Source organism: Artibeus jamaicensis, unplaced genomic scaffold, assembly GCF_021234435.1.
Source record: "Artibeus jamaicensis isolate MK-2021 breed Jamaican fruit bat unplaced genomic scaffold, CSHL_Jam_final contig_685, whole genome shotgun sequence".
Lineage (NCBI taxonomy): Eukaryota > Metazoa > Chordata > Mammalia > Chiroptera > Phyllostomidae > Artibeus > Artibeus jamaicensis.
In genome coordinates, this window is record NW_026521924.1 from 2,819,663 (window position 1) to 2,833,867 (window position 14,205).

The 14,205-nt window shown below is 39.1% G+C and overlaps 1 protein-coding gene across 1 annotated transcript in view; it reads right to left on the reverse strand.

The window, feature by feature from the left end:
- Positions 1–13,075, reverse strand: part of MACROD2 (mono-ADP ribosylhydrolase 2) — a 2,162,759-nt gene extending 2,149,684 nt beyond the window's left edge. The window contains exons 1-2 of the mRNA XM_053671340.1: positions 12,798–13,075; positions 6,944–7,060 (exon numbers count right to left, since the gene is read on the reverse strand). Of these exons, the coding sequence (XP_053527315.1) occupies positions 6,944–7,060; positions 12,798–12,843 (163 nt within the window). The 5' untranslated portion in view covers positions 12,844–13,075. The remainder of the gene's footprint in view (positions 1–6,943; positions 7,061–12,797) is intronic.
- Between the last annotated feature and the right edge of the window lie 1,130 nt (positions 13,076–14,205).

Genomic DNA, 14,205 nt, shown 5'->3' on the forward strand with positions numbered 1-14,205 from the left:
TCACAATGGATGAATTAGCCTAATAATACTTCAACTATTTTTTTTAAGATTTTATTTATTTATCTTTTAGAGGGGAAGGAGAGAGGGAGAGAAACATCAATGTATGGTTGCCTTTTGTGCGCCCCCTGCTGGGAACTGGCCTGCAGAGAAACTGCCTGCAACCCAGGCATGTGCCTTGACTGGGAATAGAACCTCAATCCTCTGGTTCGCAGGGCTGTGCTCAATCCACTGAGCTACACGAGCCAGGGCTAATACTTCAACTATTGATCAGTTTTATCACCACAGAGAGAGAAGCAGACAGTATGTGCCTTCTAAAACGCAAAAGTACAATAATCCACAAAGTACTCTTTCAAAAAATATAAACCCAAGTCTGATCAAGCCTCTGTATTAGCCAGTTCATAAGAAACACAGGGGACAGAGGAACATGTTAAATTTTTTTTAGATTTTTAAAAATATTTTATTGATTATGCCATTACAATTGTTCTATTTCCCCCCTTCATTCCCTTCCACCCTGCACTCCCCCTCCCCCGACATTCCCCCCCTTTAGTTTATGACCACGTGTCTCAAGTTCTTTAGATTCTATATTTCCCATACTATGCTTGCCCTCCCCTCTACCTATTTTCTACCTACCATCTATGCTACTTATTTTCTGTACCTTCTCCCCACTTCTCCTCATCTCACTCCCCTGTTGCTAACCCTCCATGTGATCTTCATTTCTATGGTTCTGTTCCTGGTCTAGCTGTCCCCTTAGTTTGCTTTTGTTTTAGGTGTGGTTGTTAATAACTGTGAGTTTGTTGTCCTTTCACTGTTCATCTTTTTTATCTTCTTTTTCTTAGATAAGTCCCTTTAACATTTCATATAATAAGGGCTTGGTGATGATGAACTCCTTGAATTTGATTTTATCTGAGAAGCACTTTATCTGCCCTTCCATTCTAAATGAAAGCTTTGCTGGATAGAGCAATCTTGGTTGTAGGTCTTTGGATTTCATGACTTGAAATACTTCTTTCCAGCCCCTTCTTGCCTGTAAGGTCTCTTTTGAGAAATCCGCTGACAGTCTGATGGGAACTCCTATGTAGGTGACTGTCCCCTTATCTTTTGCTGCTTCTAGGATTCTCTCCTTCATTTTAATCTTGGCTAATGTAATGATGATGTGCCTTGGTGTGTTCCTTCTTGGGTCCAACTTCTTTGGGACTCCCTTAGCTTCCTGGATTTCCTGGAAGTCTATTTCCTTTACCAGATTGGGGAAGTTCTTGTTCATTATTTGTTCAAATAAGTTTTCCACTCATGGCTGTTCCTCTTCTCCTTCTGGTACCCCAATAATTAAGATGTTGGAGCATTTAAAGGTGTCCTGGAGGTTCCTAAGCCTGTCCTCATTTTTTGAATTCTTGTTTCTTCATATTTTTCTTCCTTCTGGTCCTCTCCTTTGATTTGAGTCCCAGTTTCCTTTCCACCGCTATTGGTTTTCTGTGTATTTCCCTTCATTTCAATTAGTTTAGCCTTCATTTGTTCCTCTAATTTGTGACTAAAATCAACCAATTCTGTGAGCATCCTGATCACCAGTGTTTCGAACTGTACTTCTGAAAGTTTGGCTATTTCTTGGTCACTTAGAGTTATCGGCTCTGGGGCTTTGAGTTCTTGAGCCATGTTTTGGTCAGTTTGAGCCTGTTACATATGAGGAGTGGAGCCTTAGATGTTCACCAGGACGGGGCCACCCAGGTCGCTGGTTTGTGACGCTGTATGTGGGGGCAGGGTCAAAGAGAGGTAATAGCGGTCCCCTCTGCTGCTTCCCGCTGCTGGGGGAAGCAGTCTGTCTCAATGCTTGATCCTTTGCTGGTTTATCTGCGAGTGAATGTGTGACCATGGTTAGCCTGCCACCTTGCTCCCTCACTGGGTCTGCCCATTACTACCCCACACCTGGTATCCACCCACAGCTGTCTGTGAGCCTGGGTCCAGGTATCTTTCCTGCCCGACCCCGTTCTGCTGCTGGCTCCACCCCTCTTACCAGTCTGGCTGCATGGTTCATTGTTGTCCAACTTCCATATAGTTCAATTTTCTGTGTTTTGGCTGCATTTTTTGTTACTAAAACTTTGTTGTCTTTAAACTTGGTTGTGTGAGAAGGCACAATGTTTCTACCTACGCCTCCATTTTGGCGGAAGTCCGGAACCACTTTGTTAAATTAAACCACAAAGATGCAGTCAGCAAAATGCAACACATGTATAAGACAATTGACCTACTTTATTCATCAAATAAATTAGAAAGGGGAAAAAAGAACAGACAAAAAACAACTCACGGATTAAAGGAGACTCAGGAAATACATCAATTAAAAGCAATATGTGGACCTTATATTTATTCGACTCTACCAAAACCAACTGTACAAAAACAAGCAAAACTCTTTGTGACACAATGGGAAAAATAGCAATACTAATTGGATATTTAATTATATTAAAGAATTATTAGTTTTTAGGTGTGATGATAGTATTGTGGTTATAATAAAACAAGAAAAATGTGTCCCTATCTTTTAGATATACATACATATGTACACTTACAGATAAAAATTGATATTATGTACCAGAATTACTTCAAAATAATCTGGGAAAAAGGTACTGGGAGCTCTGGTATAGGTGAAATAAAAATTTTTAATTAAGTTCATTAATTGGCCACATATTAACTATTAAAACTGGGTAATGGGTACAGAAATCTTTATTATACTCTCTATTTTTATATATGTATTTAAATGCTTATTTTATTTTTATTTATTTTTATATATTTTTTAATTTTTTTTAACTTTTTAAAAAGATTTTACTTATCTTTAGATGGGAAGGGAAGCAAAGAGGGAGAGAAATATCAATGTATCATTGCCTCTCATGCATTCCCTGCTGGGAACTGGCCTGCAACCCAGGCATGTGCCCTGGGAGTCGAACCACGATCCTTTGTTTTGCAGGCCCATGCTCAATCCACTGAGCTACACCAGCTAGGGCTAAATGCTTATTTTAAAGTTTTTGAGAAAAAGTAGAAAGAACTGCCCCCTGCAGTCTGTTAACCTCTGAGGCATTCTTATTTAACATTGACTGAGCCGACCTAGGCACAAGGCACTATTCCAGGTGTTACAGACACAGTACAATACGAGAGACAAGCATTTTTAAATTCCCTACAATGAGGCAACTGACAAATGAAATAGAATTATTACAATAATTGCTAATACAGAGGAAAAATTAATTAGAAGCACCTAATTCCAAAGATTTACTAATAGTATTTGATAAATATGGACATGAACAACATAACAAATAGATTTCTGTTTTGGTCATCATCTCCTATTCTTTTCCTCCTCTGAGCCATAGATTTCCAATACTAACAAAGTAATAGTAAGTCAAATAAAAATACAGAGTGGGTCAAAAGTAGGTTTACAGTTGTTCATATGGAAAATAATGCAATAATTAATAAATAATAAAAAATAAACTCTGTTTTGCATATTCACAACTGCAAACCTACTTTTGCCCCACCTTATATTATCTGCTTGCTTCCTCCTTTCTACACAAACACTGATTTTATATTTTTGGCAATTTTTGGTTTCCTTTTATTAGAAGAGGTTAAAGTCAAAGCATGACTAACATTGAGCCTTTCTCCTTTTAAAACTTTTTACAATATAACAAGAAGCATTTAATTAAAGTAAAAGAAAACTGAGCAAAGTAAAAAATTATTTTTAAAAAAATTGCTTGAGAAGTTTCCATGTAATCACGGATTTCAAGGCCAAAATGACCTTCTATGAAAACAAAGATAATTAAACTACTAAATTTAAAATTGATATATTTTGCTAGTCCAATAAATACTGTCCATTTCCTATATATCAGAAACTATCTTCTTTTAAGACTTAGTTTGATCTCATGTAAAAAATAAAACTATTATATCAGTACCTACTTTTATATATATACATTTATAAACAGTGCATAAGCTTAAATACTTCAAAATAAAATATAGAAATTTGTTGTAGACCGCTCTGTCTAGTCTTAGGAATTGTATCTCTACCTCTTGTAGCTAAGGGTGAGAGACGACCTCTGGAATGACAGCCACAGGAGACAAAGCCTGTCTCTGGTAGCAAATGCTGCCTCAGTTCCTCTCCCTGCCCCCAGAGCTGGTCAGAAGTCAATGACGGGTAAGACCCCAAACAGCGGGGGGCAACCTAAGCCAGACTCGATCACCTGGGAGGCCTTCATGGAAGGACTCAAGGGGCTGCAACAGACAGCAATGGACTCTCGCCCCCTAGCTTTGTCAAAGCCTGAGTAGTCCCCATGTTCTCTGGGAGAAGTGCTTCCTGGCTCTAATCCCCTTAAGCCTGAATACCTGTTGGGGAGAGGTGCAGCTTCTTGCCTGGCCAGAGCGTGCCCTGGGGAAAAATCTGGCACCACAAAGACTTGCTGATAAACCTGTGAAATCTGCTCTGCTAAGAGTGCTCTCATTCATATAAGGATCCAAGAGGAAATGAGTATGTCTCCCAAAGTTTCTACAACTCTCTTCCTGACAGACACTCACTCAGATCTCTTTGTAACGTTATCTACTGTTTGACCCTTGTCGCCCTGTATTTCTGTGTATTACAACCCAATAAAAGGCTTTGGAGAAAGGCGCTCGGGGCCTTTTTCTCCTCAGAGAAACTGGCTGCTGCTGGCCTCTTTCTCCCCAGAGAAACTGGCCACAGCCCACTCCTCCATTCCAAGCAGATCTCATCTTGTCTCGGCCATATGTACTCATTCGCGTGTGTCCGTGGCACGAGGGGGGGGACCTCGAGAGAGAAGTCGCCCCCACAGAAATTCAACTACAGTTGTCCTTTATGGATTAATTTATTTTTTTCAAAGATCTTTCAAACTGTAAAAATACTAAAATTTTGAGGGCTATTTTAGTTAACTCAGACTGGATATGTAACAGTAGAAGAAAATACTTATAAAAGATAAATATCATATAAAGAAATTAACAAATAGTACATGTAAAATGAACCATTCTATTTCACACAAAAGGAGAGGCCAGTCACCAATTTCTGTCATAACAGAGAGGAGCAAGTAATATTAGATAAAGAGAATAAAACATTGTTTAATAGAAATAAAATTTTGATCATATCACCTAGTTTCCATGAAGGCCTGTTATTTTCAAAATCCATGAAAGTAAAAACTAAAATACACAGACCAGTTGTAAACCACTTATAAAGCTCATAGTGGAAGACAGGATTAAATGCAAGGGATCTTGTTAAGGAATAACAATGTCAGATGCTATTCAATGCATCTTAACTGATTTGGGGGACATATTTTGCTGTGTAGTGTCTCTAAAAAACCTGACAGTGAGTTTATAAAAACCTAGTTCAACCTACAATGTTGCATGCTAAATGTTCAAGTAGAAGCAAACAACATAAAGACCTACCCTCTATGCAGAGGTGAGCCAACCCAACATGGCGATGCAGCCCAAGTATCACTACTGCTTTGTCAATGATTGAGTCAGCAATAAGAATCTACTTCTATCTCAGGAGGCAATTTTTGTAAAAAAGAACACCATGTACTGCAACCTTAGAAAACTGACCAGATAAAACTGTGACCAAGAAAGAAAACCAGATGAATGAAGCACTGGAAAAAAGAGATTTGTTAGCATAAGAAGAATGAAGCTCAAATATTTAATACCAGTTTCTTAAAAACAAAAGAACAATAAATCCAAGCATTAAGAGCATGTGGTCCTAGGTCAGACAAGGCCCAGAATTCTGTCCTTTTGATCTCTAGTTCTGTATTCTTTTCATTACACACCACTACCTACTTTTCCAATGATATCTTAATTAAATCATTATTAAAATAACTTGCATTTACTTACGACACTGGACACACACGTCAGATGTGTACATCCTATCAGCTAATAACCCCATTAGAAATTGGGATAAACCCACTACCCAACTTGTTCAAGAGCACACATTTGCCCTCCTAGAAAAGTACATTTCTTTCCAAAGCTCAAACTCTTAGGTAAATGTGTTTTCTTCACAAATACTAAAGCTTCATTTAGCTGTTATTTCCCACGGATTTTGTCCATAGAAACTCCGTCTAGTCCTCTTATTCTGGGCCATAACATCCTGTATGTTCCCATCAAAGACCACAATTTATGAAATCAGCATGTTTTAAGTCCCTTTTCTAAAGTTACCTTTCTTTATCAACTGTTAAGTAACCTAAAAATCACCCTGTTTCTTCAAACTTAACATCCAGACCATAAATACCAATGAATGTTAATTCAGAGCTAAACATATTAAACATACATTAAATTTACTATGTTTTTTAAATTTTCTTCCATGAACATTTGTAATACTTAAAATTTCATTTATATTCTAATACATGTATTTTCCCTCAATCTAGACTCTCATTAAATCAAAATAAGCTTGTCATACAGTAAATTTGTGATACAAATACTTTATATGTAGACATAATACCAGGCCACACAGAATATATACTCTTCTCAAAGTTATGTGAAGTGTTATATGTTTTCTCTATTCTTCTCGATGCACTGTCTTTGAACTGTAGCCAATCCTTAAAATAAACTTGAAGAAATCCAACATAAATTAATTTAATCAAAAACAAACTCAGGGGCATGCCACCAAAGCAGCAATCCCTAATATCATTTGCTCCAAAAGCTACTGCAAAGTAATTTTTAATAGTGCCCATAACAGAATACTGTAATACAATTTTGGTATATTTCAGAATGGTCAGGGTTAGGATAAAAAAATAAAATAAGTAAAAAAAAATTTCTAAGTTTAAATAATGCATGATAGATTGCAAAGATAATTAAATGACAACCAACACCAATTTCAAATAGCACAATTGTTATCTCTTTACTGAATGCCTGTTAGTCATTTTTGTCAAAAATTATCCTGCAGAAGTCATAAAAAAAATAGCAACAGTCTACCTGAAAAATATACTGAGAAACTTACCATCATTTTGGATCTTGCCCTTCACCTCCTCCTTCCAAGATAGGATAGTGTTCAGGGGAACATAGTCCCTTATGTATTCTTTACGCCTTTCCTCTAGGGACATCTTCAGTAAGCGTTCTTGCAAAATAAAAGCAGAATTTCCATTTGTATATAACTTTTAAGATCAGGAATTATTTTATAATTTAAATATTAACCATGTTAAACTACCAAAAAAAATCAATGTGGGCTTGAGAAACACCAAAATGAAATTCTAATGACTCTATATTTGACTATTATACAATACACCTTGAATGTTAAAAGGTCTAAAATTAATACTACATTAATAGGGGAAAAAAAGGAAACTATTTCAACCTCTATTGACAGTCTATACTATGTACTAGGTGATACATTTATATGCTGCAAGTACAAAGATCCTTGACATTGAAAAGTTAACAAGATAAAAGAAGAAATGCATAAGAGGCAAAATAACAGCTTCATAAATAAAACACTAAATCCTAAAACAGGTATGTACAAACGCTAAGAGCACAAGAAAGGCAGCCACCAAAATATTTTCTTAATTCGAAAATGCCATCCACAATAAAAGTGCACTTTTAATTTAATAACACCTTTGTGGAAGTGATATAAACAATACTCTAAATATACACATACATCTTGATTACGCAGTAGAAAGGAGCTCCTACCCTTTGCAACAGCATGGATGGAACTGGAGGGCATTATGCTAAGTGAAATAAGCCAGGCAATAAGGAATAAATACCACATTATCTCACCATTAAGTGGAACCTAATCAACAAAACAAACAAGGAAGCAAAATATAACCAGTGACATTTAAATTAAGAACAATCTGACAGTAACCAGAGCGGAAGTGGGAGGGGATAATGGGGGGGAAGGGTTTTCAGGAATTATAAAGGACACATGGACAAAACTGGGGCAGGGCCAGCCGGTAGAAGCAGGGGAGGGAGGTGGGGGTGGCTGGTGTGGGAGAAGAGTGGTGGAGGGTAAATGCAGACAATTGCACTTGAACAACAATAAATAATTTTAAAAGAAATAAAAAATTAAGTGAGTTTAAAAAATAATAATATTCAATACACAAACTGACACTGGCATCCTCACTTATTCTGTATGTCAGCTGTCACATATCACATACTTTACCAAAGGATGTATTCTCACTCTCCAATTCTACTTCAGCATATTACAAGATGTCATAGTTTCACTGAATGGCTTTAAGGATAGTATCTAGTTTTAGATAACCTAACCCTCAAAAAAGAATCACTTTAAAAGATTCTTTCACAGAAATAAACTTCAGAAAGTATTAATGCAAGCATAAGTAAACAAGAAACAGGGAACCAATCTTTTCTCCAGCTCCTAGAACTGGCTTATCTTCAGCCACATAAATAGACTAAACAATGATAAAAAAAAAGTTATATTTTAGTCAGATGTGATATATTCAAGTCACAATACTACAATACTCAAGAGTCATCACCATATTAAAATTCAGATGCCTACAGGGCATTCAAATTGAACTAAAAAATCTGGAACTTAGGAAAGAGGTCTAGCCTAGAGATTTTGGAAATTACAACCTGAACTTCTGGTCCTATAATAAATTCATAGGGAAGGGTAAGAGAGGAGAGCAAATCTCAAAAAAATGACATTTAGGAAGTAGACAAAAAAAGAGGGAAATAAAGTAAAGTTTAGATGTTACTTGGGGCACAAGGTGAATCGTTCCCAGTGATGTAAAAACTAGCAGAGAAAAGAGTTTTAATATGTAAAAGAGGAGACATACTACCAATTGCTACAGGAAGATCAGGAAGAATAAAAATTAATAGGCCACTGGCTTTATCAACTGGATTACCAAAGGCACTGAAAAGAGAGCAAAGTGGTTAACAAAACTGGGTTTTAATCCCAAATCATGCAAATCTATGTGATCTTTACTTAAACTCTTTATGTCTCAGTTTCCTTTTGAGATAGATTGGTAGATATATTCTAAACTTACAGATTCAGCAACTAAAACAGAGAAGTTCTAAATCTAAGGTTCTACATACACTAAGAAGTACAACTAGGTTCAAATTCATGCAAATGGTGTTCAAAGCTTTTGACCCTAGAGTATACTACCTCAGAGGATTGTTGTGAGAATTAAATGAGATCCCACTGTTAAGTACCTAGAACAGTGCTGAGCAGGATTCAAACAGTGACTATTTTATATTAGTAGCATCACCTTTGTTATTACTAAATGACTATAGAAATATAACTTTTATTAGTGTAACTGAGATCCTGGAGGCTGGCTATGTGAGACTCAGAAAAAGAGAGAACAGCAAACTCCAAGGTGAAGCACTATGGAAGGAAGGCTACTTTAGAAGAGAATAGAGCCATTCTTAGAGGCTGAGGAGAGAAACCTGAAGATGCTCAGAAACTAAACACACCCAAAAGGGAATAAATGATAGCAGAAGCTCTCAAAAAATTCAGGAGATAAGATAAACAGCACAAGTAGAGGGGTTAATCTTAGAAACAAAGTATAAAAATGTTTCCTCTAACATAGAAACAAAGCTGAAAAGACACAGGACATGTGAAGAAACAGACAAATAAGACTATGTAGCTGTTCATGTCATATGACATGTATTTTCTCTATGGACTAAAAGGCAGTATCTAGTGTCTCTCTCTATGGAGCACACCAACGCCTTTCCCCATTCCCTTCTTTCCCCAGGGTGCAAGCACTCCCTCCTTCTCTCCCTCCCTCCCTTCTCTCTCTCTCTCCCTCTCTCTCCCCCTCCCTCCCTTTCTCCTGAGCTCCAAGGGCCCTTCTTTTGCTGTAGCTTGTTTCCTGAGCCCATTTGTCTTACAGCTCACTTCTACCTCTGTAACTGTCTTAATAAACTTTCTCCTATTAAAAAAACTTTTTAAAAGGCAGTAATATCTGTCTAGTAGGAGGACAGGGTCTTGATGAAATAGGAAACTTGAAGAAAATAAAAAATTTGAAATAATCACACAGAGGAGGAAAAGATGACTAGAATTTACCAAAGGACTACTAGTAAAGCTCAGATCACTAAAATGGAATATTGCAATACCACTGATCAGACTGAAATATATGAAGCACCTGTAGTTTTAATAAATGTCAGAAGGTGCCTGTGGGAATGCAACCTGGCCTCTGTCACTCCATTTGCTTAAAAATTTAAGTGTGGACACTTTAAACAAAATAAGATCAGTAAGACAGTAAGATAAAACAATGAGATAATTTAAGTTTCGGTACTTAAAATGATAATATACATTAAGTAGTGTTGAATTATAGCCCAAAATACTGCATCAATAACACCTAGTTAACATGTATGGACTTGAGAACTTAATTACTTTTTTAAACAATAAGACATACTGAGGACTACATACTATGTAGTTTCTGAGGTATTTATCAAAACTTTTCCTTAAAGAATACTTCATCTTTGCAATACTGTATTTTGCCATGTATAATGTGCAACCATAGTTTTTGTGCACATTACACATGGGAATTATTATATCCATGGTATGTATCATTAGGCCCATATAATGTGCATCCCTATTCTTCCCTCAAAAATTTGGGCAAAAAAAGTATGCATTATACAGAGCAAAACACATAAATCCTTTTTTGGTTAACCAAGCACATAAACAGATCTACTCACTAGATGTTATACGGTGCTAAAATGTTTATACAATGCCTTGACATTTCAATGAGGTGGGTAAGCCTTTAGATTTAAATAACATCTGCAAAAATATGATACCATCCTCTACAGTATAATAAAAGGGAAAAGGTGATGTGTCCCATCAGCTTCTTTAATACTAACTACTGTACTGGAAATCCTTAGCTTCTTCTTGATGGTATAATAAATATATATTTAAATATTAACTATTTCAAAAATAGACATCCTGATAAGACACTGAGACATATATTAAAGCCTTGAAGTCTCAATAACTTTTCCGTTTAACTTTAAACCTCAGACAAAAATACGTTAGTTTGGACAAAAAAACATAATTTGTTAAATGCCTTCCTTAACAGTGCATTTGCTTCTTTATTTAGAAAGTATTGATTTTGTTATATTTGCCTCTATTATTAGAAGCAAAAGAAGAACTCAGACATCAAAAATTCTAAAATGCCTGCTTATCACAGGTCAACTGTGTAGATGTTAAATGAAGGAAGCATTATAACATCGTTTCTCAGGAACATCATCTATGATGCTAGAAAAAATAGTTCTTAAGTAATTACTATAAGCTCATGAAAGATTCATGTATTGAAATCAATCTCCATGTCTTTAATTATTTTGCCTTCATTATTATCAATAATTCAAAGCTAACATTTCAAGACCATCAATAAAAATGGGCATAAATGACTTTTCAATGCTTACAAGGTAAATCTTGTTGAAAGTATGTAGTGACTGCTACTCCAAAAACAAAACATATTTCATACTACTTTATATATCAGGCTATTATTCTCAACATTTGTTTTGTGACACCAAAATTTTTAGTTCTATATATGACCATAATCACTAAAACATAATTACATGACATACAATCTAATCTTTCAATATTATAGAAACCGCTTTAATTTATGTTAATCCTCCCAGCAGTTAATTTTTTAAAATCCCATCTCATCCCTTTCCTTGTACATTGCTTGAAGTAGCCCCTATAGAGAGGATTCTTTTTCCACATTAATTCCATTTTTTGTCCACTATTTGCCTAGGTGTTTACAAAGGCCAGGACTTGCTCCTAGTCACCCCTTTATCCTTCTTCTTTAAAAACAGGATACATAGGAGAGGTTTGTCCCACCCTCATTAGACCTCACTCCAAAAATGGGGTTAGTATATCTTAGCAGAAGCAATGCAAGTACTCATTGCTACATTTCTGTAAAAAAAAAAAAAACTAAATAAAAAGGAGTGAAAAAAAGAAAAAAATCTCCAGATGCTCAAGTTTTACCTTAGAATATTATCTAACTATAATGCCAAAGAGAGAAAGGGAGAGAGAGAAGAGAAAAGAAGGCTGGATTGTACACTTCTGTATCTTACAGAAATCAGTGCCACTTTCACTAATTTGGATAAGCCTTGATATGCACAAAATCCAGGGGTGGGTTCATTCACTGAGTGACATCAGTCTCACACTCTTACTCCAAGCAACTTGAAACTATGAATGGAGATGGGATATTGAGAAACACTGCAAAGAGAAAAGCCCATTTAGATTTCTCTGAAGGCAGAGAAATCTTGTCCTCACGGACAAGACGTTTGTTTTTGGCTTCCCATAGAGTTCCAGGTTTCAAGTCACACTGCGGCGCAGAAGTGAGGGACCTATAGATGGGGTAAACACCCGAAGGTGGGGACACTGCAGGCTGACGGAGTGGGGGATCCACAGGGGCGAAGAGTGAAGGAATGAGGGTCGGCGGGGAGCGGAGGCGCAGCAACAGCTGCAGCGGGCGTGTCTGCCGGCGGGCACGTGTGCGCGGAACACGCCAGCCAGGTGGGCGAAAAGTCCCAGCGGGAGTCCCGAGACCCCGCACGACACCAGAGTAAGTTGTCCGGGCCTGGAGACGATTGCGCGGGGGTCCACGCCACAAGCGAGGCTAAAGCAGCCCAGTCTGGAGAGGTGACCGGTCGCGACGAGCGGCTGAGAGGGGCGTGCGCCCACACGTGGGCGAGCTGTAGGTACCCGGGGGAGGCGCGTGCCCGCCGGTGTGAGCGCGCGTGTACGCGTGTGTACACGCGAACACACGAGGGAGGCGGCACCGGTCAGGAGCGCGCGAGGCAGGAGCTCGGGCGGAGGGCTCCGCGGCACGTTCAGCTCTGACCCCCGCCCCAACCCACAACCACCCGCACCCCCGCACCCTAGGACTCGACGGGCCGGTTACCTTTCTCCTCTCTCCACACCTTTTTCTTCTTGTTGCTGGGGTACATGTTGCCGTGGGGGTGGCTGGCTTTAAGGTGCAAGTTCCCCAGGCTCACCGGCAAACAGGGTGGTGTGGAGTGGGAGGGGTGGAAGGGGGCACTCGGGAGGGAATATGTGAAAAAGGCTCCGCGTTCCACGCCGCTCACTGCTCTCCAGTTGCCGCTCTCCTCCCTCAGCCCGCGCTCTGCTTTGGTTCCCACCCGTCTCAGCTCCGCGGACACCCTCACTGAAGCACCTCAGAACCTGTCAACTAGGTCACGCCTCGCGCTAACCTAACACCGGCGCAGGCCCCGCCTTCCAGCCGCTAGCCAGCGCCACCTCCCATTGGCTGCACCGCCCGCCGCTCTCCGCAGTTCAGCCACGGCGCGCCCCGACTTGGTACCCACGGCGCACGCGCAGGCGCAGGCCCGAGCCCGTGGCGGAGGACGTTTGGGAGCTGGAGGGGGCGGAGCCAGGGCGTGGGGGTGCTTGAAATGACCTCGTGACCGGGGCGTAGGATGAGCGGACACCCAAAAGAACGGGACGGAGGCAGACAACTCCCCCGGGCTTCGAGGCCCTGGGTGGTCCTGAGGGCGTGTCATACGGGCCAGGTGCTGCAGGTGACTGAGGTGTGAGCTGGGGAGCCGTGCTTTAGGGAATGTAAGATGAGGAAGTGGGAGATGTGAGTCAACCTGTAATGTCCATGCTGACTCTAGCTTGTTTGCACGGATTTTACCAGATAATATGAAGGTTTTTTTCACGGTGTGCAAATATAACGGAAAGAAATAACGGATTGGGAAATGGTTCAGGATCATATACAATGCCTTCCTGAACCTTGTAGTAGAAATTGCAAATTTCTTTGGGAGTTCAGTGAAGGTAAGAAAGAAAGAAGGTAAATTGGACTACTCAAGTGTTTTAAGAATTGGTAAATAGCCCTGGCTGGTATAGCTCAGTGAATTGAGAGTGCACCTGTGAATCAAGGGGTCAGCGGTTGGATTCCCAGTCAGGGCACATGCCTGGGTTGCAGGCGAGGATCCCCAGTTTGGGGCACAGGAGAGGCAACCATACATTGATGTTTGTCCCACTCTTCTTCTCTTCCCCTCTCTAAAAATAAATAAATAAAATCTTATTTTTAAAGGAATCAGTAAATAGTATGCAACCAAAATGTTGTACCGGAAACAGAAACCTTACATCAAAGCAAATTCAAGTGCTAACCAGAGCCAAATCATTTTATTGTTTTATTCCTCCACCAGTTGTTTCTGGTCAAGGTGCTGGTCCAAAGGCACCAAAGGACTGATTTGATTCTGGGTAATATTAAAATCCAGTTTCAGTAGAGTCCACACCAAGAGTAGATTGATCTAGTATTTAGAGAAAATTTGGTAATGCCCTCT